Source organism: Protomyctophum parallelum (genome assembly GCF_964188405.1).
Source record: "Protomyctophum parallelum genome assembly, chromosome: 7".
In the NCBI taxonomy this organism is placed as follows: Eukaryota; Metazoa; Chordata; class Actinopteri; order Myctophiformes; family Myctophidae; genus Protomyctophum; species Protomyctophum parallelum.
In genome coordinates this window covers 20,807,336-20,834,119 of record NC_139705.1, presented here as the reverse complement: position 1 = coordinate 20,834,119, position 26,784 = coordinate 20,807,336, and the positions used below count along the sequence as shown (strand labels likewise).

At 44.5% G+C, this 26,784-nt stretch overlaps 1 protein-coding gene across 9 annotated transcripts in view; it reads right to left on the bottom strand.

Annotated features, from left to right (window-relative positions):
- The window catches only part of LOC310861872 (adenylate cyclase type 6-like), a 62,285-nt gene that overhangs the window by 9,481 nt on the left and 26,020 nt on the right, over positions 1-26,784 (bottom strand). For all 9 annotated transcript variants that reach the window (XM_083769565.1, XM_083769568.1, XM_083769567.1 and 6 more), the window contains 15 exons: positions 18,028-18,177; positions 17,039-17,160; positions 11,738-11,849; positions 10,881-11,008; positions 9,333-9,491; positions 8,942-9,083; positions 8,109-8,237; positions 7,512-7,540; positions 5,561-5,708; positions 5,339-5,436; positions 5,050-5,137; positions 4,423-4,539; positions 1,402-1,551; positions 667-842; positions 420-449 (listed from right to left, as the gene is read on the bottom strand). In XM_083769565.1, the coding sequence (XP_083625691.1) occupies positions 420-449; positions 667-842; positions 1,402-1,551; positions 4,423-4,539; positions 5,050-5,137; positions 5,339-5,436; positions 5,561-5,708; positions 7,512-7,540; positions 8,109-8,237; positions 8,942-9,083; positions 9,333-9,491; positions 10,881-11,008; positions 11,738-11,849; positions 17,039-17,160; positions 18,028-18,177 (1,778 nt within the window). The remainder of the gene's footprint in view (positions 1-419; positions 450-666; positions 843-1,401; positions 1,552-4,422; positions 4,540-5,049; positions 5,138-5,338; positions 5,437-5,560; positions 5,709-7,511; positions 7,541-8,108; positions 8,238-8,941; positions 9,084-9,332; positions 9,492-10,880; positions 11,009-11,737; positions 11,850-17,038; positions 17,161-18,027; positions 18,178-26,784) is intronic.

Below are 26,784 nucleotides of genomic sequence, written 5' to 3'. Positions count from 1 at the left end.
ATTACCAGATTGTCCACACGTAATTTCTCATGTTTGCTTACTTGTACATGTACCATGTTTCATTATGCCTCCAGGATCACTATTCCCTCTTGCCCCCGACTGCCTGCCTGCGCACCTCAGCTGCCAAACCCTGGAGCGTATCCTGAGCCAGTCATGCTCAGCTCATCAGCTCTGCCATCCAGCATCCAGCTCAGCTCAGCCATGCTGTCTCCTGTCTACCTCCTGCCCATGTACTGCCTGCTGCTCTCATTCCCCTTCATCCCGAGAATAAACCCCTTTATATTACTTCATTCCATCGTCTGCGTCTGTATTTGGGTCCACTTTCACCGATCGTCTCGTACTGATCGACTCTGGATAAGAGCGTCTGCTAAATGCCCACATGAAAGGAAAAATCACAGTACATACACAATGCAACTTACCATTGTTCTGTATCATTAAAATCGTTAAATCTGAGGAAAGAAAACAGAATGACAGTCAATAAAAGAGGATCTAAATGATTGACTTAAATAATAGATCAAGTGCATTTGAAGCGAAGAGTGAACCAGGTGAGTGTGACACTGAAATGTACGTGTTACTGTGTGTGTGTGTGTGTGTGTGTGTGTGTGTGTGTGTGTGGCGGCGTGCGTGCGTGTGCAGGCGTGCGTGTCAAGCAAGCGGGCCACGTACAGGGTGTTGGCTGTGACCAGCAGGTCTGCGTTGTCAAACAGGGTGACATGAGGCCACTCCACCAGCAGGAGGAAGACGAGCTGGATGAGCAGCATGAGAGCCAGCTTCCCGATGCTGCTGATGTGGAGGAACACGGAGCAGGCCAGCAGGGTCAGCAGCACGCTGTAGCTGAAATACTGCAGGGGTGGAGAGGAGAGACGGAGAGCCATTACGACCGGAGGTCCATTACTAAAAATGTCTTCTAAATCATGGCAGTTTTAGTGAAAAACCTATGTTTGTAATGTCAGTGGTTCTCAAACGTTTTCATGTCAAGGACATCCGTAAATTGTCTGTATTTGGCCGTGGACCCCTATCTGAAAATATCTTACGCAAAATCGCTTATTTTTTATTGCTCGGAATTTTGTAATTTTTTTGTGCTGCGCTCGGGATGGAGTTATGTACTTTTTCACCTGTACTACTCATTCTCCTTTAATTTTTATGGTATGCTATATACAGCACCCATTGCACAGGAACAAAATGTGTAATCTGTAAAGCAAGTAAACATGTAGGCACTCGACAGGGGAATGTTGTGAGTGCACACACGCATCCAGCCACCCACACCAAAACATACATACGCACACACGCACACACACACACACACACACACACACACACACACACACACACACACACACACACACACACACACACACACACACACACACACACACACACACACACACACATAGAGCCGACCTCAGGGAAATGGCAGGAGTTGGCCCGGCTGGGACAGAGGGTCAAGCCGTCCTCTGCGGTCTTCGTCAGGTTGTGCAGCAGGCATATCGTTACTGGGACATCAGGATCTCCTGATGCACAGTCCAGGATGCTCTCTGTGTTGCAGGTAAACTGGCAGGAAAAGGAGTGAAAAGAACACCACAAAAATTCAAAAACATCGCGATTCAGGGGTATTTGAAACGCGGACAGATTTGATTTGATTAGACGTCATGCAGGAAAAACAAGTTACATCATGTTCATCGGAAAAACGTCAAGGATACGAACACAAGAAAGTCTTTTGACTTATTTCCATTGCCGATTAAGCACTGATGACCACAGCATGCACGCGCAGGCCGGAAGCACAAGAACCCCACCTCTCATAAGATGCAATGGAAAAGTTCTAAGCCCCATCAAACTTTCAGATGCTGTTTTTCTCCCAGTGTGGAGGAAGAATGATTAAGATTTTTATTGTGATCTTTCAATATATAATCAATTAGTTTCTGTTATGTGTGAACAATAATAGCAATTCAAAGCAGTTGTCTTCAAAACCACAACTCCAGTAGCTGTAATAAGAATGGGTGGTGCGCTCATGATCACGGCAGCAGAGCCTGTTTATGCACGGCTCCACGCGCACCTGCAGCCCATCAAGTATAATGTATGCTTCGCCCCGCAATGGTGTCGCACATGCAGACCTCTACTCTCCCAACAGTCTCATCCGTGATGCGATGTGAGATTGTATATCAGCTGTTCTCTGTGTGCAGTACTGTTGCGCAATGAAGTATAAATGTCTCCTAGGGTGCACCTCACTAGCCAACACACAAGAGGAGGTTGAATGGACTGAAACCAGCGCTCCCCAAAACAACAGGTTTGGAGATCTGTTGGGAATTGATTACATGAAACAGTCAACATATGGAATGTCAAAACAGGTCAACTCCATATATGAATATACTGTATATGGGTGGCAGCGGGGGCAGTGTCTTGAGTGTACAGTGTTTGATGAGGGGCCAGGTAGGGCCGGGTCTTCATTTCCCGGGCGTATTTTCGCCGGTTGCGGCTGCACTAATAACTTTGGGGCGGGACTTTAAATGGACAGGTATCAGTCAAAACACATCGAAGAGGAAGGACGGGTGGGGAAGGATCAACATATGGAATGTCAAAACAGGTCAGCTTCATATATGGAGATCTAAGAGTTTGAGGTCAGATGTAGAGTTGCTGGCTGGCTCCATATGTGCAGATCTAGGTGTCCAGTCTTCTCTATGTATGGCTATCCAGGGTATGATGAGGTCAGTGTTGTGATCTTCATATATGGAGACGGCCATATATGGAGCGTGTCACGAGGTGTGATGGACTGACGGCCATATATGGTGGTTTGACGTGTCACGTGGCGTGATGTCACGAGGCGTAATGGACTGACAACCATATATGATGGCGAGACCCGACTGACGGACGGATGGATAGGTTTTGCAGGTTTTCATAGTAAATCTGCAACATACGGTCACAATTTAAAGAAAAAAGATAGAACTAGAAAAAGTGCCCTTCTGGGCACAGGTCTCCACCAGGATGAGCAGATGTGAAGAATTCCAGGCAAAGGTTTTTCCTTGGCCTCTAGGGAGTTGGCATACAAAGTTATCCACAGATCCGTGCAGTTAGAGGTGAAAACAGTTTTCGGCCAGTTATAGCGCCACCTTGAGGCTGAGTTGAAATTGTTCATGTGGCATTTCGTCCTCGGCCTAGTGGGAATGTGGGTGCACAATTTCACGGAAATCACGCGATGTGTTCATGATTTGCAGCATTTTGTTTGAAACTGAGCACTCCTGTGAACTTTGGAAGCCAATCTTAACCAATCAGGATGGAGTCTGAGAAATCTGAAAGACTGGTTTCGTTGAATGGCTCTAGAGAGACTGTGTACCAATTTGCGTGATGTTTGGACGAAATCTGTAGGTGTACTGTGCAAAAACTTGTTTTGCACAAAGCGGCCTCCTGGTGGCGCTATAACAGGCCGTTCTGGAAAGTTTGGGGCAGAGGTTCATCGTTGGCATCCAGGGAGTGTGTGTGCAAAATTTGGCATCAACCGGGTTAACGGTGGCCGAGATTAGCTGCTCACGGACACACGGACGGACACACGGACAGACACACACACGGACGGACGGACGGACGGACGGAGTGCAAAACATACTCTCCCCCCATGCCTTCGGCCTGGTGGAGACAAAAACATTTTGGTGACAGCTTAATTAAATATATGAATCTAGTTTCGTAATGTTTGGACAAATTGTTTATGGCAATTTGCACCAGGCCATTCACGTGTTTGGAACTGGTACTGTAGCTTCCCCTCCCTCCCCTATTGGGCGATTTCAAAATACTACACACATAAACACATTCAACAGTGTGAAACATATCCTGTGAATTGTTTTTGTTTTGTTTTTTTTAACCCTAACCCTAACCCTAATCTGTATTTCATTAGGTCAGTATAGAGAGATGGGAACCGAGGGCAGAGAGAGAGCGGGTCAGATTCAAACCGGGTCCTCAAACGATTTGTTATTAATTATATATATCAATGTTTGCATTTCTAGTGCTCCCTAGTGGTTGATTTGAATTATACATTATTGTATCTTTCAGGTACGAATGTAGACGCATCCTCCACGTTTTGTTACTTGCGCGAGCACTGCGATCTGCACTCAGCAGTCGTACCAGCAGTGGTGAGTGCACCTCATGGCGCGCTCTGCTTGCGCACCAAGTAGGCCATGTATGGCCTACTTGGTTCGCAAGTTGGCATCTCGACAGAGTGCATTTCTAGTTATGATTGTGATTATGATTGCCTATTTGTGTGCTGAGCCATGCCATGAGACCATTGGTCAATATCATTAAAAACTATTTTAAATATCAATAAACTGTTTTGGTCCAATAATGATGCACCATCTCTTCACGTCATTAGCTTGAAAGTTAGTTATTTTGGTAAGCGCCAACACCATCATCATGCATGATGGTGAATGAGGAGAGCCCTACCATGTTGACGAAGGCAGCGATGAAGAGGAGGAGGATGGTGAGGACTCCCACCAGCGTGCTGTTGGTGTGAGACTGGACAATGTTCTTGGTGGCCGTCTGTAAGGCAGCTGGGAAGATCTGGAGCGTAGAGGGATGGGGGAAGAATTAATGACACAGACATTAGCTTCCACAACTGTACACATGATAAATATACATTATATATTAGTATATGCAGTGGTGGAAAGAAACTAAGTACATTTACTTAGTACTGTACTTAAGTACACCTTCAAGGTATTTTCACTTTCCAATACGTTTACTTCTACTCCACTACATATCAGAGAAAAGAAAACTTTTACTCTACTACATTTATTTGACAGCTTTAGTTACTAGTTTGTAGATTTGGATTATTATTACAAAATAATACATTACCCACTTCAGCCCTATACATTTCGGCCATTTGAAAATAGCCAATCTTGTACATGTAGAGCTGCTATTTTCAAAAGATTTTTTATACATTTGAAAACTTAGTAGTAGTATTTCTACATTGCAGCATTGATACTTTTACTAAAGTAAAAATAAAACATGAGTTATTTTTCCACCACTGGTTATGTGTGTAGTGTAAGACCAGAGGAGAACGTGTGAACTTACTTTAACGCAAGAGTAAATGGCACAGATGAAGAGAATGTTGATGAGGATGACGAAGATGGTGACAAAGAGACCCAGCATGAGCGGTGTGCTGTGGAAGAGGACAACAATCAGGGTCATTAGCAGGATGTCCAACTGTCGTTAAGTCCTCATAAAAAACAAAACAAACCAGGATTGTATTTCCCGTTCGCGGAACAAAATTACTGAAAAAAAACAAAAAGTAATTTCCTCCTTTGGGAAAGGCTTGACCATGGTGATCTAATCTAGTATTAGATTGGACAAAATGACTTACTGCGGGAAGATGATTATCTGAATGAAGCAGATGAAGCAGAAGACGAGGAGTGCACAGGCCACGTAGCCGCCGAAACGATCGTCCACCTTCTTGGAGTACTGAGAAACAGAACATGGGACAGGTCACACTGTACGCCCGTTTAGTGCAACTCACCCAGCATTGTCATAGACTGAGTATTGTTTAATGAGGTTTGTTTGTTAACTTTCCCCATTTTCGTCTTACCTTTTTCTCGAGGTCGGGGGTCTGGAAAGTGAGAAAGAACTTCTTGACGTGGTCTTTCCTCAGCTGGTCAATGCTCCGAGCATCGATGGCACGGCCGAGAAACTCGTCTACCTCGTCCTCTGGGTTCATGGCCTCCTGAACACAGCGGCTATTAACAAGAGTATCATCCCATTAAACAAGTGTATACAAGACAAACATGTATTTCTTCATCCAAAATAGCAAACTAGAAATGGCTCAAGGGAGCGCATATCTCCGGCAGGCCGAGTGGGCTATCCAAAGCTGTGTAAGTGTAATACATGGGTTGCAGCCGTCAGGACCCGAATAAGATGCAGGGGTAAACAAACAGCATGTCGACTACAACATACTCCCTGGGCAGAAGTGAAATTGCGTGTGGGGATATGCACTCCATAGAGGGACCTCAACATGGGATTTCAATTGGGGTTGATCAGATGCTGAATTCATGATAAAGGCCCCTCCTGCTAAGTCCTTGAAGTCAATTACAGGCAAATAGTATAGAGTAGACACTAGAGACTAGACAGTGGTGTTTTGGTCACTACACGGGACACCAAGCGTTCCAGTAGGAGTAGGCTAGTCTTTTTTCACGCTACGGATGTGCACATGCGTGCACGCTAGAACGCGTGTGTCCCTCGATTCATGAGCCAAGTGAATGCGAACCCCAAATGGCTACATTGCATAACCGGTTTACAAGCGAGTGTGCAAATTAATGCATCCTCACACCTCGCATATACGGTAAGCAACACAGCATTTTGGCTTCAGTAGGGCTGCTGGCTGCTGCCACTGCCAGTATCCTACCAAAAACGCTGTCTGGGAACAGAAAGCAGAAAAAAACTAATTATAAATCCTATATTATACTAAACCGTCTTGGATTTGATTTGATCACGTTTTTTACAGACGTCCTCTGATCCGGAAACTGTTCTACCACAATACAATCTAACGTATCTGCAACCCAGATAACATACATGGGTATTTGACCTAAAATGCTGTGTGTGTGTGTGTGTGTGTGTGTGTGTGTGTGTGTGTGTGTGTGTGTGTGTGTGTGCGTGCGTGCGTGCAACATAACAGATAAGACAGTATGTTAGTGTCATACGCCTGTTGGAAAAAAGCTGTCCCGGAGCCTGTTAGTCCAGGCCTCGATACTGCAGAACCACTTGCCAGACAGTCGCAGCTGAAACAATCCGTGGTTGGGATGGCTGGGGCATTGGACGCTGTGTATGTCTGTGTGCTTGACTGTGCATGTGTGGGAGCTGGCCGGTTCTGTGAAGGGCAGAATGAGTCAGAGCTACCAGAAGGCCGCAGCCACCTGGAGACAGCCAGGGGTGGACTGACCCTCGGGACTACGGGGAGAATTCCTGGTGGGCTGATCTGCATGTGGGCCAGTACTAGACAGCTGTTTTTTTTTCATCCTCGGGCTGACTGGCCCTCGAGCCAGATTGTTGTCTCCCACAATTTTAGTATGCTTCTTTCATGCTTTTAAAATATGTTTTCATGAACGGAAATGACAAACGGGGATTTCAGGAATCAGCTAGTTCTACTCTATATAGTATTGAAGATCGTGTAATGATTGCGGAACAGTAGTCTACGCATGACGGCCTACAGAGTGGTAGCCTCATTCCCAGCCTTAACTCATCAGCGAAGAGATAAGCCTGATCACAACCTACACTACAGTGATGCATCAAGTGTCTATAGGGGCGGGTCTTCTGTCGTATGTATTTCTTCCGGAAAATATTTTTAATTCTACTACACTCGCTAAATTCATAAATAAACAGATAAACAGATTTTAAAGTGTCAACGTAATTTCCTTGTGCGGTACTACCGTTTAGACACTCTTGCCCAGAATGAGAGTGGAGAGAAATATTGGCATCACTGATTTGTGACTTTGTGTGCTCTAAAATGTTAAGCCAATAGCAGCAGCTAGCACCAAAACACTTACTTATATTTACTGGTTGCTTCATCAACGCCCTGGAGAGAGAGAGAGAGAGAGAGAGAGAGAGAGAGAGAGAGAGAGAGAGAGAGAGAGAGAGACAATGGGTGAGTCAGAGAGAATGTGACCAAGAAAGAGACACATTGTGCAGAGAGAAAGACAGAAATTGTCACATGGCTAGAGTGAAACCGCAGTGATACAAAAAAAAAAAAAAAGAATACAGAGAATACAGAGAGTCATCTGTACAGCTAATCCCTGAGAGCTAGGCTGATGTTTTAATTAAAGCTTGGAGGCTTCAAATTACACCCTCCTCATCCCTAGGGCACCACCACTCCGAGATGGAGAGAGGAGAGGAGAGATGAGAGGGACGGAAATAGTTACAGATAGAGAGATTAAGTGAGGTAGAGAGACCGATAGAGTGAGAGAAATATAGGCCGAGACTCACATCTGCATATTGGAAAGAGCGAGATATAGATACATAGATAGACGGACAATGAACAGTACTTAATTGGCATGACACCCTGTGGATACTGAAAGCCGCTAAGAAGTTCAAATTGGTGCGTGCTGGGTGTGTGGAGTGCTAAGTGCTTCCAGAGTGTGTCTCACCATCTGTCTGAAGACTTTGGAATCCTTGCTTCTGGAGAATGATCTGTCAGGAACCCAGCGTGGCATCAGACCATCAACAGAGTTAGCACGTTGCCGCTGCATCTTAGCCATCATGGCCTTCTCTTCTTTCTGTAATACATACATATATACATACAAATAAATTCACATCTATTTTGAGTCGCCCTAATTGATCTTTGAAATATACATGGGTGTGGTTTGTTGTGGGCTGCATGGGGAGTGCCTGGCGCCCAGTGCAGCTGGCCTGTTTGGAATGTACAGAATGTGTCTCACCTGTTTCTAATTGGGTTGATTTGCTGTGAGCCTACAACAATGGTGAACCTTGACCGCGCGCCAACCAAAAGGGCAGAAGTGCCGCGTGTTGACTGCACTTGGCAGCCATTTCACTTTCCACTCCAACGCAAGTCAAAACAAATTAGACGCCGGAAAACAGGCAGTGATGCCGGCACTGTCTACAGCCCCACAAGATAACATGGGAAATGGATGCAGCATCGGCTTGTATTTCAGATACGTTGAATATGAATGTTGAATATGAATGTTAACCTACGTTAACCTTAAGGAACTAGGAAATCACTTGATCGCTATAACAAAACAGCTCCAATCCATTCACATTCTATAGTATCTTTTCCACATGCGTTATCTCTGCTCCTGTATTGTTACTCTTCCTGGTCTGCCATTGTGGGATTTCAATAGACTGAATAGAGCACATCAAAAGAACGCGTCGGCGATAGTAGAACTGCTATTTTCACTAGTTTGGGAACCACTGGTCTAGAGGGTTTAACTGGTAATCAGTTGTGTGTGTGTGGTACACTGACCCTCTTCTGACTACAGCCCAGGACTAAAAAGGTCTCAATGTCGTGATCCTTCAGATAGGTATTTCTGTCGCCTCCATGGCCTGGTTCCACATCGTAGTCTCCATTCAGATACTGCAGTGTGGCTTTAGTGATGTGAATACGCCTGCACACACACACACACACACACACACACACACACACACACACACACACACACACACACACACACACACACACACACACACACACACACACACAGACACACACACACACATGCACAAGGTCATGGAAGACTCCGATAGATACATCAGTGACAACAGCCTACTAGAAGAAGTGGAATCAATACCAAGCTAAATGCTTTGCGACCCTGTAGGTAGGAGAACAACACGAATGATGGGAGGGGCTTGCTTACCCTGCCTTCCCCCCTGCCTCCATGTGATTGGCCAGCGTCACGTCGTTGGACCAGACATCAAACTGCCACTTGCGCAGGCCCAGCACCCCACAGTGGACACGCCCACTGTGGATGCCCACCCGCATGTTAACGTTGACCCCCATTACCTCTCTCACCAGCCTGTAGACATAGAGACACACACACACACACACACACACACACACACACACACACACACACACACACACACACACACACACACACACACACACACACACACACACACACACACACACACACACACACACACACACACACACACACACACAGCGCTGGGTGACCTTCAGTTGTAATGCCTGTCGTGCTTGTCCTGTGTTGTATTACCATACTGTGAAATCCTGCATTGTCTGGTGGTGGATTAAGTGTATGTATGCGATATACACGTGCACTTGTTTTGAGAGTGTGTTGTACGAGTGTGTCCCGTTGTTCCTGTGAGCACACATGCACGCATACTGTATTTACAGCTGTACATGCACACTGTGCATCTCTCTTCTTAATGTCCATCCATTGTCTATTCACTGGTGTGCATGGTTGCATGTGCGAGTCTATGTTCTTGCACTGTAGCACAAGCGTGTGACAAAAGCATTATTAATGTCGTTCTGCTTTATTTTCTGTGCATATTATTTATTTTCAAAAAGAGCTATGTAACATGTGGGTTGTGGAGTCTTATTCTTTCCTATTTGTATATGAAAGGTAACGGGTCTGGTACTAAGGTGATTGACAGGTGTCAGTGACTGATTGATGCCACCACCCAAGTTTACTAAGGGAGGAAGTGACACACGGGAGGGATCCCCCAAACAAACAGGGTGTAGGCCTACACGGAGGAGAAGAGGAGCTCCAGGCGCCAGATAGCGTTCGAACCGTTATTAAAGTTTAAACGCATTTATCTGCAGCCGTAACAATTGGAGAACAGTCGGGCCCGTCGGGTAAAGCATAGCATCGCGCTTGTTGCTGCCGTCGGGAATCGACGTTGGAATCAGGGATATATCTGCCGGCGGTTGGAGTCTAACAGAGCTGCTGCGACCGGTGAGATCATTCCAAAGTGTTCATGGAGGATTGTAAATACTAAGGGGTACCCCACGCATTTTGTTCATTGCGTTGGATTAAACTACTGTAGACTCTCGCTTGCGCACGCCTCGTTGGAAGAGGAGGACGGACGCGGTCTTTATTTTATTTTTTAATTCGAAGCGCAGTTGCGGTCCACTGACTTTGGGACTGGGGGGAGGGGGGGGGGTGAATGTAATTATTGACTGTTGGTTTGAGTTTGTTTTCTTGTTTGTTTATTTCATTTAGTAGGGAAAGAGACAGATAGAGACGTCATTGTGAAGTGTACTGTTTACCTGTGATTTCGTCAATTACAACTTTTGAGCATCCCTACATAGTGTTCAGAGTAAACCCCACGATCCTGCTGATTTATTCCTTAGTTAATAATTTGCCTTGCTGTGAAGAGGGCGATTGTTACAAGCGTGTGTGTGTGTGTGTGTGTGTGTGTGTGTGTGTATGACTTACGAGATTGCTTCAATCATGTCTACTCCCATCTCCACACAGCAGTGGGCATGATCAGCCCGTGGGTCAGGCAGGCCTGACACACAATAGTAACAATCACCCAAGATCTTAATACGCAGGCAGTGGTTCTCCTACACACACACACACACACACACACACACACACACACACACACACACACACACACACACACACACACACACACACACACACACACACACACACACACACACACACACACACACACACACACAATACAGTATCAGGCCCTAATTCTACCAAATACACACCATGCGTTATGTCATGCATAGAGCATGTTCTACTATAGAGAACAGTATAATGTGTGTATACTAATTAAATTGACTTGTTACACAATGCTTAAGTAACTCTCCACAGGGGACATCGTGTTAGGTAACTTGTGCACAGTACATGAACAAGGGGCTCAAAGCAACAATGCGAGAAGGAAAATGTTATGTCCAGACAGACAATAGTTTAGCCATACCCACTCAAAAATAACATATCTTTTCACCTATAATGACATGCCACACAATAGGGACGCCATGTTGAAAGTCCCCTGTGCACCATGCACTGCTGGTTAGAGGATTTGATAAACACAGGATAAGAAGTGGGCTGTCACGATTACAACTTTAAGTTGACGATTAATTGTCACACAAATAATTGCGATTAACGATTTAATTGCGTTTCTTTTTTTGAAATGTATGGACATTTTCATTTTCAACAAGCAAAAATAATTTCTTGATTATCTCCAATAATTGTGATTAGACGATTAATAATTGTGACAGGCCTTATACATTATATATAATTATATATAGTGTTGGAGTTGTTGTTGTAGCGCTCACCGAGGCCAGCTTGTCGAAGCGAGCGAACAGCTCATTCAGTGTCATGACCAGCTCCTGGGCCGTGCACTGGGATGCCAGACTGGTGAAGCCCTCGATGTCTGCAAACAGGATGCTGCGGAGGAGATGGGTGCAGTGTTGATTTGGACAGCACATCTTGATGAAGTTTTAGTCATATTTCAGTCACGTGAAATGGTTTTCTTTTAGTCTTAGTTTTAGTTGACTAAATATCATAAGATTTTAAATGCAACGTCGTTGGCTGAAAATAGGAGAGAAAACTCTTCTCCACTAGTCCCTCCCAAACATTTTAGTCAATATACTTAGTCCTAGTTTTAGTCATCATAAGTAGGTCGGTAGAGGCTTATTGTTGGTATCAGCCGGTAACACGCAGGAGTTTGTGGGTCCCCATTATATTTAGTTTGTCAGTGTAAAAGGGTAGTAGAAAATGTTTCATTATAGTAACACTGGATGTGTGATGGAGTAACGTGGGGGTCAAGGTACAGAGGAAGACAAAAACAAAAGACACACACACAAGCCGAAACAGAGGAAGACAAAACACACACACACACACACACACACACACACACACACACACACACACACACACACACACGACAGAGACAGATCAATGAGAGGAGCGTTAATTTAGCCACGGTCTAGCACCTTCCTCCTTCCTGTCCATGTACTATGACAAAGCCAGGGCACGAGGGAGATGGAGAGACAGAGAGAGAGAGACAGAGACAGAGAGGGAGAGAGAGAGATTACTAAAATGTCAAGATTGTGGCATTTTATGTTAGGTCAGTGTAGACAGACAGGAAACCACGGGCAGAGAGAGGAGAGAAGTAAGGCAAGACAGGGGTCGCAATCAAACCTGGCTCCTCAGGCTCGCTAGGAGCACATGGTTGCTGTCGGCCACAAACCTTGTATCTAAATATTTCAACTCTTATAATGATTTAGTTTTTGGTAAATGAATGCCCTACTTTGCCACACCACAGGGTCACACAAACGTAGCAAAAATTGCCGTTCTGACTACACAAAGCGTATGTCTTTTAAAGTGAAAGTGAGAGTGGTTAAGTGGGTCTGTGCACCCGTGTGCGTTTTATGAATATTTAACCAATGAAAAGGATTAACAAAAGCTTGTGACTAAATAATATTGTATAAACTACATTGAGATCCATTTGGAATACCGTTCATTATATATCTTGAAGTGTTTTGGACATATACTGTATAAGCCAGGCAGCCAGCTGCCCGACAGCGACAATAAGGTACTGTCTGTGCGGACTGAGCCACCAGGCACCCTGAGCTCTGGGTTTTGTGTGTGTGTGTGTGTGTGTGTATGTGTGTGTGTGTGTGTGTGTGTGTGTGTGTGTGTGTGTGTGTGTGTGTGTGTGTGTGGGTGTGTGTGTGTGTGTGTGTGTGTGTGTGTGTGTGTAGGCTGAGCCACCAGGCACCCTCTGGGTTTTTGGGTATTTTTTTCGTCTAGAGGCCAAAGTAGGTCACCTCATCAAGCCCTTCCCTTCCAGAACCAGCACCGGTGGTGGAAAAAGTACTCGCATGTCTGACTTGAGTGAAAGTATTAATAATATACACTGTAGAAATACTCTGTCCGGGCCCAGGCGGCTGGCACATGCCGTCTGGGCATCCAGGCTGGTTCGAGCAGTGTAGCAGGTTCCACCCCCGATCGCAACGACCTTTGCTGCGTGTCACTCCCCATAGGTCTCTCCCCATTTCCTGTCAGCCTACTGTAAAACTATCAATAAAAAGGCAGAAAAAGGCCCAGAAAAGTAATAAAACAAACAGCAAAAGTGTCAAAATATTTAAAAAGTACTAAAGTGCAAAAGTATTGGCAACAAAATGTACTTAAAGTAAAAGTACTCATTATGCAGAATGTCTCATTCACAAATGTATACAAATAATTTGAATAGCAGATCTACAAGTGAGCTTGTAAAATGCTATAGCCTACTATAGTAGTTATGTCAAGCTGTTTTTCTGTTTTTTGTTTTTGTTTTTGTGTGTTATGTTTTTTGTTTCTTTCTTCTGTTTTTTGTTTTCATTGATTCGTATGTTTTACTTGTGTTCAATTATTCATTATTATTTGGTGTAAAAAAAAGAAAACTTTTGAATAAAAACAAAGTAAAAAAAAACAAGTGAGCTTGTAGATGTGTAACATAACAGGGCTGAAGTGGTTACTGTATGTTTTGTACTAATAATGCAAATATACAAAGTAACTTAAGTAAGTACATTTTCAAATTAATTAAAGTGCTGTAAAAGTACAATATTTCGATCCGGGAGTACAAGTAAAAGTATTGGAAATTTACTGTACCTTAAAATTGTAATTAAGTACAGTACTTAAGTAAATGTACTTAAAGGTACTTTCCACCACTGACCAGCGCTAGGTTGGTTTGTCTTGCTCTCCCATCTCTCCTCTCCTTTCACTCTCCGTCTCTCTGTCTCTCCTTTCCTCTTGCCCTCCGCCTCTCCGCTTTGTGTGTGTGTGTGTGTGTGTGTGTGTGTGTGTGTCTCCGCTTTACCCTCCATCTGATCTGATGTTTTCCATCGCTCTCTGTCTCTCCCTTACTCAAGCCTTACCTCCCCCTTCCTCCCCTTCATGTTCATTTCTTTTTTCTGTTCCTATTCCTCTCACTCTAAAACTCACCCCCCATCTCTCTCAGACTCATCCTTTTGTCTGCATAATGTTTCTCCCTCGATCCGTTCCTCCCAGGCATGGGAGGAGAAGCTCTGTGCGTGGCTTTCATTTCTAACTTGTGATAGTAATTAACGGAACAAGATGAACAAGGCAACAACGCAGCAGCCAGAGACCGAGTGTCCTCCATAGCCTTCACCCTGCAGACAGATGGCGGTGTTGGGCCCTCTCTGTGGCGTTCAGCCTCATTACATCCACTAATAACGTAATTCAGTCTCTCTTGGGTGAGGCAGCACCTTAATTCTCATCTGTCCAGCGCAAGACAAAGAGGGTGCATCTATTTGGGTCATATCACAGGTGTTACTGCAGGGACTGTGTGCGTGCGTGTGCGCATGTGTGCGTGCGTAAGCGCGTGCGTGCGTGCCTGCGTGCGTGCGCGCGGTGGTCTCAGCACTTCGCCTGCCCTGCACCCTGTTGACCTCGACAGAGTGGCCTCTCCACCGCGGGCTAGCGGAAAGGAAAGATTTAATTAAGCACTCAAACATGGCTATTCTCTGCTCTGGAGGTGAGCTCCAATGGTGAAAACCAAGACGTCTCACGTCGGTGTGTGTGTGTGTGTGTGTGTGTGTGTGTGTGTGTGTGTGTGTGTGTGTGTGTGTGTTTTTACACACACGCATGTCTCCGTCAGGCATTGCAGCGACTATGTTTTAAATCCTACAGATTGTGTCCAAACATTGCGCAAATCGGTACACATTATCTCTATAGTCGTGTGATCAAGACGTATCCGTTTTCAGATTTTTCATATATCATCCTGATTGGCGATTTCCGAACCATTGCTGGCCCACAATAACCTACCTGACCTGGCGGAGACCTGTGCTCCGAGGAGCACCTTGTCTAGCTTACAATAGAAAGCACAGCAGGATGCCTCAGTCAGTGTCATTATCACAGCCAGCGCTGTCAATGCCCATAGAAAACAACATGCATAATGTATACCGCCTGACGTGGAACTTCTTCACCCAACCAACACTTGAACACTTGCTGTGTAAATCAGGTCAGTGTGGACATCTCCCTTGTCACTTTCACACACTTCTGTGTGTGTGTTTATATGTGTGACAGCCAGGGCTCGACGCTTAGCATTTTTCCAAGTAGCACGTGTGTGAAAAATCTAGTAGCACACAAATTATTTTAGGAGCACGATGAAAAATGATGTATTTTTAAGGGGCGCCCTCCTATATATAGCCTTTGTCCCCACACATCTCAAAATGAGCCATTGACAATCAACAGAGAAATTACGTAAGAATTCTGCTAAATATGACATAAATTAAACACCATTGACATTTAAGGGAAAATGTATGAAAATATATGTAAACGAGCAAATCAGCTAACCAATCACAGGCAACAGGCATTCTGATTGGCCAGTATGAGATGATATCTGATGATGTATGATGACAAGAGCGCCCCTCACTTAACATGGGTGTGATTTTTCTTTAATGAAGTGATATGAGGTAGGGGTGGAAAATAATATGTCAAAATATTATATCACTATCCTTTCAGCAATTATCACAAAATAGTGATATTGATCATGATATCATTGTTATCATTGTTTGTTTTCATATAATCTATATAATCAATTTGTTTTATGCTAATACTTTGTAGATAGATCGATAGTAGCTCTGTTCCATACCTCTAATACGTGCAACACATTAGAGCTTTGGACCAGAGCTAGATAGAATATGTTGCTCATGGATGGATAGACAGGCTATCCGTTTTTATCCTGTTGTTCTGTCATGTTAGTGTGACATTCAGACAGTGCAGAGGTTGCTCGATGGTGAATTAGTATTGTAACATTCTCCTTGGCTTTGACTGACTGACTGATATTAATACGGTAATCCAGCCAGTTCGGTCATTCGCATTATCATTTATGCTGGGCACACGCTTTTGTAAGCAAACGCTAAGCAAGGGTTGTTTTTGATAAACATCAATCCGTCCACTCCATGTGTGTGTGTGTGCGCGCGCGTGCGTGCACGGCTGTACGCTGTTTCACCCGCGTTTGGTTAAAAGTAAGTTACGTTTGAACTTTGAACATTACAAACAAACTTTGCAAATAACGTTTCGGGGTCCAAGCAATTCCCTCTGAATCTGTGCTATCATGCTAATGCTATCCTGCTGAGTTCGCTCCGTCTTCGCTGCTGACAGTCAGCAAGCAGTGACAGGGAAGAGAACAGAGCAGCAACACAGTGAGGGGAGGGGCGGTGGGAGCAAAGGGGACAGATCTTCAAATGAACACCGCATTGAGCCTCGACACGTTGTTAGCTTGTAGCTCTGCTCTTTTTGGCGAACGACACCGCCGTTCAGAAATATAAATTTAGGTATAGAACCACGACTATAGAATGTGCACTTGCTGTAGACAGAGACTTGTCTTTATCACGATTGAATGGTCAAATCCTGTAGTCGCACCTGTGCTACAAATCTAATTTTACAAGTCGCACGGTGATATTTTTTGTCGCAAATGCGAGTACCTAGTCGCACTGTCGAGCCCTGGTGACAGCATGTGCACAATCTGCACATGTACTGTATGTATGTGTGCACATGTATGTAGAGTATGTACTGTGAGTGTGCGTGCATGTGTGTGCACGTGTGACTCCAGTCAGTGTTTTTACCTGACATTGTCGTGTTTCTGGATGTAGATCTTGTGAAACATCATGTCTTCCTTCTTGGCATTGATATCTGCCTTCATCTCCATGGCAACGTGCCTCGGCAGCACCGACAGCAGTAGGCGCTCCTGAGAGAGAGAGAGAGAAGAGAGAGAGAAGAGAAGAGAAGAGAAGAGAGGAGAGGAGAGGAGAGGAGAGGAGAGGAGAGGAGAGGAGAGGAGAGACAGACAGACAGACAGACAGACAGACAGACAGACAGACAGACAGACAGACAGACAGACAGACAGACAGACAGACAGACAGACAGACAGACAGACAGACAGACAGACAGACAGACAGACAGACAGACAGAGACAGAGATAGAGACAGAGACAGTCAGAGAGAGACAGAGTCATAGAGAGACAGAGAGTAGTGGGAGGGCATTCAGTTCAGTCCATTCACATCCATCAGTTTGCACCAGTAGAATGCTCAATGAGTCACTGTGCCTTGGCTGCATGGCCTCTGAGTGGGAACGTGTTAGTCAAACACAGAGACGACGTACCGTACCGTACCGTACAGTACACTCCAGACGCCACAACATGTTATTATTGTTGACCTCCAAAACGCTCAGACAAACAAACCTAACTCTGACAGTGTAACGAGTGTTAACAGGTGACAACATTCTGCTGACATTTGGACGCCGGCACCGAGTCAGGAACGGATTAATCCACACTAACGATTGTAGTTGCTTTCATTATCTTCCCTAGAGGATATGGGTGGGGGGTGCTGATTTCATTTTGCAGTGTGTGCCACCTTCTGTGTGACTGTGTGTGTGTGTGTGTGTGTGTGTGTGTGTGTGTGTGTGTGCGAGATAGAGTAACGTCAAGTGCACGCACTTGAGTGAATATGGCTATATTGACACGTGTGCATGTGTGTCCGTGTGTGTGAGTGTGTATGTGTGTGTGTGTGTGTGTGTGTGTGTGTGTGTGTGTGTGTGTGTGTGTGTGTGTGATCACCTGCTGCTGGTTCTCCCTCTGCAGGTGCAGTCTGGCCTGTATGTAGCCCCTGGTCTCCTGGAAGGCCTGTCTCTGGGACACCTCCGCGGGGTAATGGGTGCAGATCCCAATCATGTTAGTGCACAGGAAGATCAGCACGTTGGCACTGATCTGAACACACCCACATACACAAATATTCAGGTTCACACACACACACACACACACACACACACACACACACACACACACACACACACACACACACACACACACACACACACACACACACACACACACACACACACACACACACAGAGGGGAGGAAACAAAACAACAACATTACAAAAATACCTTCAAGGATAGATAAGATTTCATAATACGACAAGTGCTGTGAACCTTCCGTGACCTGGGCAGGTCAATAAACAACATTAATATGACTTTATGTCATAAGATCTACTGCAAGCAGCAAGAATTCCTCGAATGTCTGAGGAGTCATCGGGACGTGATCTGGTTAGCGATGATGAGCACGGCCTTGTGGTTGTGTTCTTGAGGGGACATTCTTATCGCGTCTGGCTTCCTATACGCCACGGCAGATAGGAAGCCCCCGGGGGACCAATGCAATGCATCATTGGAGTCACGTGGTGGAGACCCCGTGACTCCAGTCTGCCTGTTTTTCCTTTTCATACTTGGGGGAAAAAAATAAAAAAGACAGTTTACAACATCCTGTCAACGGCGAGCATCATGGGTCTACACAGTAAAATGTTAACGAGTGTTAAAGACTTGAGGCTGATTTACGCAGCCATGTGTCACATGGCCAAAATAGCCCATCCACAATCTACTGTGGCTATTTTCGCAGAGCAATATTTATTGCTTTTATTTTAGTTTAGTTGCTTTATTTCTTTTAGTTTTTCTCAAAATATCTACGACAGGTTGAAAGAGTTTAATTTATATATACTGTATATCAGAGAGTAAGTCCACTTTTACACTGTCAGAGTTAAATGAACTGTGTAGGGGCTCGTGGAAATACTTCCTGAAGGTATAACAGTAGCTAGTCGGTCCGTTTTGTGAAATGTTGACTTTACACTTGACTTAACGTTCTTTTCTTTGGTTGCACTGGGTGGCTTTGTTATTGTGTCTCAATAGGGTATATTTGAACTGGAAGCTGCAGATAACAGAGAAAGACAGAGGGAGACTATGGACTACAGATTAGTTCTCATGTGTAGCCTGTGCAGTTCTCCGGTATGCCCTGCTGAACAATGGCTGTCTCAGACCACAGTGCAATGCAGAACGCCATTATCTACAGTATGGCTTCACTGAATTAACTTCAGATATAGGCTACAGCAGTGATTCTCAACCTGTGGGCCGGGGACCTCTGGTGGGCCACGAGGGTATTGAGAGTGGCCCCCCCAAATAATAATTGGCAAAACACTAAAGATCTTAATGATAACTTTCCCATTGTGATAGCGATAAATAGGAATACAGTGTTAGTTCCATTGATCCAAACCAGAACACAATTAATTGACAACATGTTTATTGAAAAATCCATAAACATGAAAACAAAATAAACATGCTCTGAAAATGCACGTGGCCCACCCATCTGACCACTAAACACGACAGCCCAACACTTTTGGGATTTTCAAATGGGCTCTCATCCAGAAAAGGTTGAGAACCACTGTCAGCTTAGTAAGGCTAATGACCTCGAAAGCAATCCTCCAAACTGCTGCGTGTGTGTGTGTGTGTGTGTGTGTGTGTGTGTGTGTGTGTGTGTGTATGTGTGCGCGCGTGCGTGCGCGTGCGTGTGCCATGTGCATGTGTTAGCCCAGTCTTTTAGTCATTTCTTCCTGCAACTGGACCACAGACAAAGCCAGAACATCAGAAAATGATGCCTTGAGCTCTGGACTTCCCCTTCGCTGTGAAACGTGCACACACATGTGTGCACGTGCACAAACGCACTCAGAAACACACTCCGGCCTGGGAAAATCTCTTGACCCCTGACCGGAGCATGGAGTGCTTCCTCTGAAGATTATATCATCAATAATGAGAAAAGGACACGCAAGAACCAAACGCACAGTTCATTGGGTTGGCGTGTTTTTTCAGACAGTGTTGATAGAACATCTCCACTAGGCAAATCTAAACACCAGTAGCAGCATTCACGAGTCACGACCGGTATGTTGTCAAACCTGTGTGTGTGTGTCTGTCTGTCTCTGTGTGTGTGTGTGTGTGTGTGTGTGTGTGTGTGTGTGTGTGTATATGTGTGTGTGTGTGTGTGTGTGTGTGTGTGTGTGTGTGAATGAGAGACAAGTCAGCCAGCTTCTGAATTTTAAGGGTATGTTGAATGATGAATCAGTCTCGCTAAAATCATTAGTGGAGTACCTTGGTTGCATTTTAGTGAGGAATCTGGACGGTAGAAATGTAGAAAACAAAGTACTATAGGACTGTCACAATAATTACATAATCGTCTAATTATTTTGTCAAAATCATCATAGCAGTTCTACAAGCTTACAACGTGTTTGGGGCAATTCTTAAAAAGCGAAACTGGCTGGCTTCCAGTGGAATCAAGGGTCACTCTGTACAGGCTGACCATGGCTCAGAGGATTAGTCATGGTGATGCCCCTACCTTTTTTTTCAGTTGTTTGTTACTCATGTCATGGAGGCATAACATATCTTCACAAGAGCCAGCAAAGCCCGAAGTCTTGTTCGAAAAGGATATTCTTTTCTTTTTTTTCTACTTTGCATAATTTTTATCTCACGATTTTTGTAACCCATTTTTCACCCCTGTGTCAATTATCTAATGTGATCCTGGGCTCTACACAGTACACCAGGGATGTCAAACTCAAATACACAGTGGGCCAAAATAAATAAATTGGTACAAGTCGAGGGCCGGACTGTGTTTCAACAGACGGGCCATTTTGGGGCAGAGGGGTAGGCTGCAGGGTAGCTGAATGTTGACCACAAGTGATATACTTTCACTGCTGATCAATAGTGAAGAGAAGACGCTTGCGCTTGCGGGCCCTCGATACGTGACAATGCACTCGCAGTGCATTGTGGGACTTGTAGTATTATGGTGGTCCGTGCAATATACCAGAGGGCCAGTTCTAATACTAATTAAATATCATCCCACGGGCCAAAGATAATTCATTCACGGGCCTGATTTGGCCCCCGGGCCTTGAGTTTGACATATATGCAGTACACCCTCCGCCAACGAAAAGGATCTTTTATATAAGGAACAGCCTGGACACGTCAATTAAAACCCACTTCTAATTTGAGAATATTTATATCTATAAACAAAAACATGGCTCTTGAATAAGCTATACCTACTGCCGGTGTGAGTCCGGCAGGTGCAGTTTATTGTTTCCACCAGGCTGAAGGCATGGAGAGAGAGTATGTTTTGCACTCCATCCTTGTCTGCGTCCGTCCGTCTGAGTACAGCTGATCTCCGCCACCTCTGCCCTAAATTCTCCACAATGCCCCGTTATAGTGCCACCATGAGGCAGAGTTTTGCAAAACACATTTCTGTACATTACTCGTACACATCTTATCCATACTGTACATCACGCAAATCGGTATACACTATCTCCATAGTTATGTGATCAACACGGATCTGTCCACATTCCCATATTCCATCACGATTCACCCTTTGTCAGCCTTCTGATTGGTCCCTGACTGACTAACCAGCAGGCTCTTTCTGCCTTGTTCCGCCCTGGTTCCGCCTTGTTTACCGTATGTTGAATTTGCTAAAACATATTTTTTGGAAAAAAATAAAAACAACCAATGGGTGCGATGAGGGCCACAACCAAGGACGGGACCTGACAAAGGGTGAATTGGCTAAGATTGCCTTCCAATGTTTTCAGGATTGGTCCATTTTGAACAAAATGCCTCAAATCTTGAACACAGCATGTGATTTCCGTGAAATTATGCACGCACATTCCCACTAGGCAGAGGAAGAAATGCCACTTAAAAGAATTCTAATCAGCCTCATGATGGTGTTATAACAGGCTAATTTATGTTTTCACCTAGCCTAACTTTGTATGCGCACTAAACATATTTTTACATATTTATAATATGTAAAATATGTAAAATTTTGTATTTTACATATTTATTTTTAATGCCCTAGATATACTCCTATACTACTTATATAGTACTCCTACACCTTTTGTCCAAACATCACAAATGCTATTATCCTGGTGCCCCGAGGGGCACAGTTTCTAGTTTTATTTTATTTCCTATTATTTCATAATTTATTTCATACTCAACTAGAAAAAAAGGCCCACTTTCTATGTGAACAGGCCCCTGTAAACCCAGACGGAAACAGGTTCAGTGGGCATCGAAACATTGTGGCCAGCTGAGCCCAATGTGTAAAAACAATGAAGTGTTTTTGGGGCGACTGTGGCTCAGGAGGTAGAGCAAGGTCGTCCAATGATCCATGGGTCGGCGGTTCGAATCCCGGCTCCTCCTGTCGAAGTGTCCTTGGGCAAGACACTGAACCCTAAATTGCCTCCAATGAGTTGGTCGGTGTGAGCTTGCCACCATTGGTGTGTGTGAATGTGAGGACGCTGTTCGCCGCTTCACCTCCCAATGTATGAATGAATGAACCATTGTAAAGCGCTTTGAGCACTTGGAAAAGCGATATAAAAATGCAATTCATTATAATAAGTAATGGTGGGAAGTAATGTAATGTATCCATGATTTTTAACATGCATGGAACATCATTTTCAGGCCTACATTTATCCTCCAAGTTGTTGTTTATCCACACAATGTGTGGATATACAGGTTTTGTAGCAATTTGTATGTTGGCCAGTGTTGTCCCTGTCGGGGGCTTCAGCAAGGCTGGACTGGGACAAAACATTTGGCACTGAAATTTAATTGGCTATCAAATCAAGTTCAGCAGGGCTGCACATAATTATACTGGAACCCTGAATATGCGTAGGTGAAGTGAAGGGGCTCTCCCCAAATCTGCTTTGCTAATAGAAACGGAAAAAAATACATCACTGCCACTGCACTTTCGGACACACGAAGCAGCAGCAGCTCATTATTTAATTTGGTTGCCTTACTTTCTTTATTGAGCTGCTTACAGTATTTGATTACTTCACCGTTGCGCGCGTGCGTGCGTGCATGCGTGTGTGTGTGGGTGTGTGTGTGTGTGTGTGTGTGTACGAGTGTCTCGCTTTGAACTCATGAAATAAATGTTTGCACGCACACTCTCGCTAAACCTTTTTTATGGCCTCCGCAGAACAAAATCTTCACGCGCGTGGCCTGTCAGTCAGGGTGTGTGGTGTGCGTGTGTGTATCAGTGTCAGACACAGCGAAACAGAGGGAGAGACACCATACATTAGAAATGAAGCCATGTTAAATTGTTCATGTAGGCTATATCCAGGTCCTGCTATAGCAAGAAAATGCAGTCCAGTCTACTTTCCAAAAAATGCAGTCCAGTCACGGGCACAGAGATGGTAGGGTGTTACACTGAATGTTAGACGTCCGATTCTGTGACCTGCCATTATTGCATCGAAGGCAGGACGCAACAGAGATGAACAGAATTCAATAGGTAACCAAATGCGGTGTAATGCACGACACACACAGCTTGCTTTTAACAAATTCCTCATGTTCCTGAGAGAGAGAGAGAGAGATGCAACGCTGAAGTAATCAAATAAGCAGTGGGTTGGAACAGTGTCTGTGTCCAGTGTCCACGCATGCGCCGTACAAAACGAACAGGGCAAAATGTGGGAGAAAATGCCAAACACTTATTGATTATTAGAAGTGGAGACACATGTAAAGGTGGAAAAGTAAATGGTTGCCTTGCCAGAGCAGACTGAGCCATGAATGATTTTTATTTTTGTTTATATTACAAGCAGATATCACCCTGTTTATCAGAGTGTTCAGGGCAGGTTTCAGTACTCGCTCGGCAATGTCTGATGTCAGTCAGCCATGACGCTGGTTCTCAATCTCACGGCCGATATGGCCACCAGGTGTCCTGCAAATGGACCCTTTATAGCAGTGGTTCCCAAACCTTTTCATGTCAAGGACCCCCAAATTGACACTAATTAGCTTGTGGACCCCCATTTGAAAAGATATGCCAGGGACCCCCATAAGAGAAGCTGTTTATAGCTCTAGCAGTGATTCTCAACCTGTTTAATTTCAAGGACCCCCAGTTTGACATGCATTAGTCAACGGCCCAACGGGCGCCCGTTTAATGGCTTTTGTATCTCTGGGACCCCCAAATTTATATTGTAAAATCAATGTTTATTTTACTCTGAGAGGGTACAAACGGGACCCCTGGGGGTCCCCGGACCCCACTTTGGGAACCACTGCTTTATACTGTAGATCTGTAAATCTGGGAGGGTACAAATGGAACCTTATGGATCCATGTGGTTCCATTGGTACACTCTTGGAGTTACAGATCAACTCCTTGCAATGGAACCATTTCAGAGACTGTTGCAGTCTTCATAGTTATTAGTTTGTCACAGATGTGGGTTGTAAACGTTTTTGTATTTGAAGACCACAACGGAAATAAGTCCTGGACATTATTGTGTGATTGTGATGTAGCAATTGAGGGAGCGAACATGAATAACACCTACAAGAAGAACAAGGAAAAGAGGGGGGAAATAGCTGTCAAATGTAGTTGTAGAAGATGCAGCAAATTGTATGCCATTTTTTCACCACAGGACGAGGATGAGGTTTACACTGTATACATATGGGTTGGCCCTTTGTTGTCACAACAAGACAAAGACAATCTAGCAACAAAACACCTATTACAACAGGACAGTGACATGCTAATCTGGAGCCAGTGACCACTCCTTGTTCTGTTCCAGAACAATGACCCAACCAACTGCAATAGGAGCTGGTCAATCCCCGACAGTTTTCGTAGCGCCTGACCAATATACCACAACAAGACATGACATGTTGTGAGCTTGCAGACCAGCTATTTTTGACCAATGAAATAAAATTAAGCCCAGTTTAAATGTTTATTTTTACTACGTGACTCTGCGAGAGGCCAGCTGTCTATGACAGGGTCCGTCTGTGTGCCGTGAATCTAGTTTGAAAACTCTGGCATCGTGCATCGCTATTCTCTAATTTCCCTCAAACCTCTTCTCATCTTTTATTTCTGGGAAGTCCACATCCTGTACAGTAAAGTGCACCCAAACACAAAAGCAAGGGTTTCTTTTCCTTCTCCCTCGATACATGAAGAAAGGTCAGAGAAAGGTTGGTCGCAACTTAGTAGTAGGTTGACATTTTATAAATGTGTTCATTATGGATTTCATTCTTCTGTATGTCTCTGCTACAAGCCCCCACATGGCACTCACTTTACCCACATTCACTCAAAGGACCACAATGGAAATATGCTCTCGACTCAAGCTATTTTTTGTTTCATCTTTTTGACAGATGTTTAAATATACGTTCATGTACAGTATATGCATTTTCAAATTTTTCTGTCAATAAAAATATCAGTCGATCGATTGATTTTCAAGACTTTCAGAACAATGTTGTCAGGAGGACGCCGCCTCCCCGTTATCGTATTGACAGATGAGGTGTGTGAGAGAAGTGCAAAGGTCTTGTGTTCATTCTAATAAAACATTTGTTTGGATTAGCCAGGTACTTGTTACTCATGCTCAACCACAGTGTTGGACTTGTGCCATATAGTAGCTCAATTACTGATGAGCCTATTGCCTTCATGAATCTTTGATGAGCCAATGCTTCCCACTAAGTCCCGCTGTGCAATCCCAGGGACATCAGTGAAGGCACGTCGCTCTTTAAGGCCTCCGACACGTCTTGATCACATTAATCCTCAACAGATGGCTGGAAAGAGTTAAGTGAGCCGGGTAACTTTGTTAAGTACCCGCCTGCGATACAGGGCCACCTGCGGCAGGTCGCAGGACCAGACAACTCGGCAACACTTTACATGCAGTCAAATCAACTGGGCACAGCCCAGGCACGGTGTGGGGTTTCAGTCACCCTAAAGCAGTGCTGTCAAACGTTGTCATGTCAAGCACTCCAAGACAAAATATTCAACACGTTTCACAACCAAGAAACGCCCCCCCCCCCCCCCCCCCCGGGCACCGCTCTAGTCTATCTTCTGTCTATATGCCCCCCCCCCCGGGCACCGCTCTAGTCTATCTTCTGTCTATATGCACCCCCCCCCGCTCTAGTGGCTTCAGATTCACAGCTGACAAATTAACAGGTGAAATTTATGTCATACAACAAAACATGAAACTCTCTTAGGCTTATGTTAACAGACCGTATTCGCTGCATACAAAGTGAACTCATTGCAAACTGACTTCTTTTTTTCTCTCTTTTTTTCTTAGCACTATCAAATGACCGTGTTTTGAATTAGTTCAAGAACAACACTTTCTTGGAATCACTGCTCTATTGAATGACTGTATTGTATTACTTCAATAACCACGCTATTGCTTGGAATCACTCTAGTGAATGACTGTTGTGGGTTGTTTCAATAACCCCACTATAGATTGTAATCGATCTACTGAATGACTATGTTTTAGGTTAATTCAAAAAACACGCTATTGCTTGAAATTGACTGCTTTGGGTGAGTTCAATAACCACACTAATGCTTGGAATATCTTGGATGACTCAATGTTCTGGGTTAGTTCCAGAACCACGCCATTGCTTGGAATCAGAAAGAGGAAACAAAGAGTCTGGTGTGTTAAAGGTGGCTGATAAAGCTTCGACATACATTTTACATGTCAGTGTTCCGAGTGGATCTGAGAAATATGAATAAAGGATGAAGCTGTGAATAGACGATGGCGTATTTAGACGGGCATCCTTTGA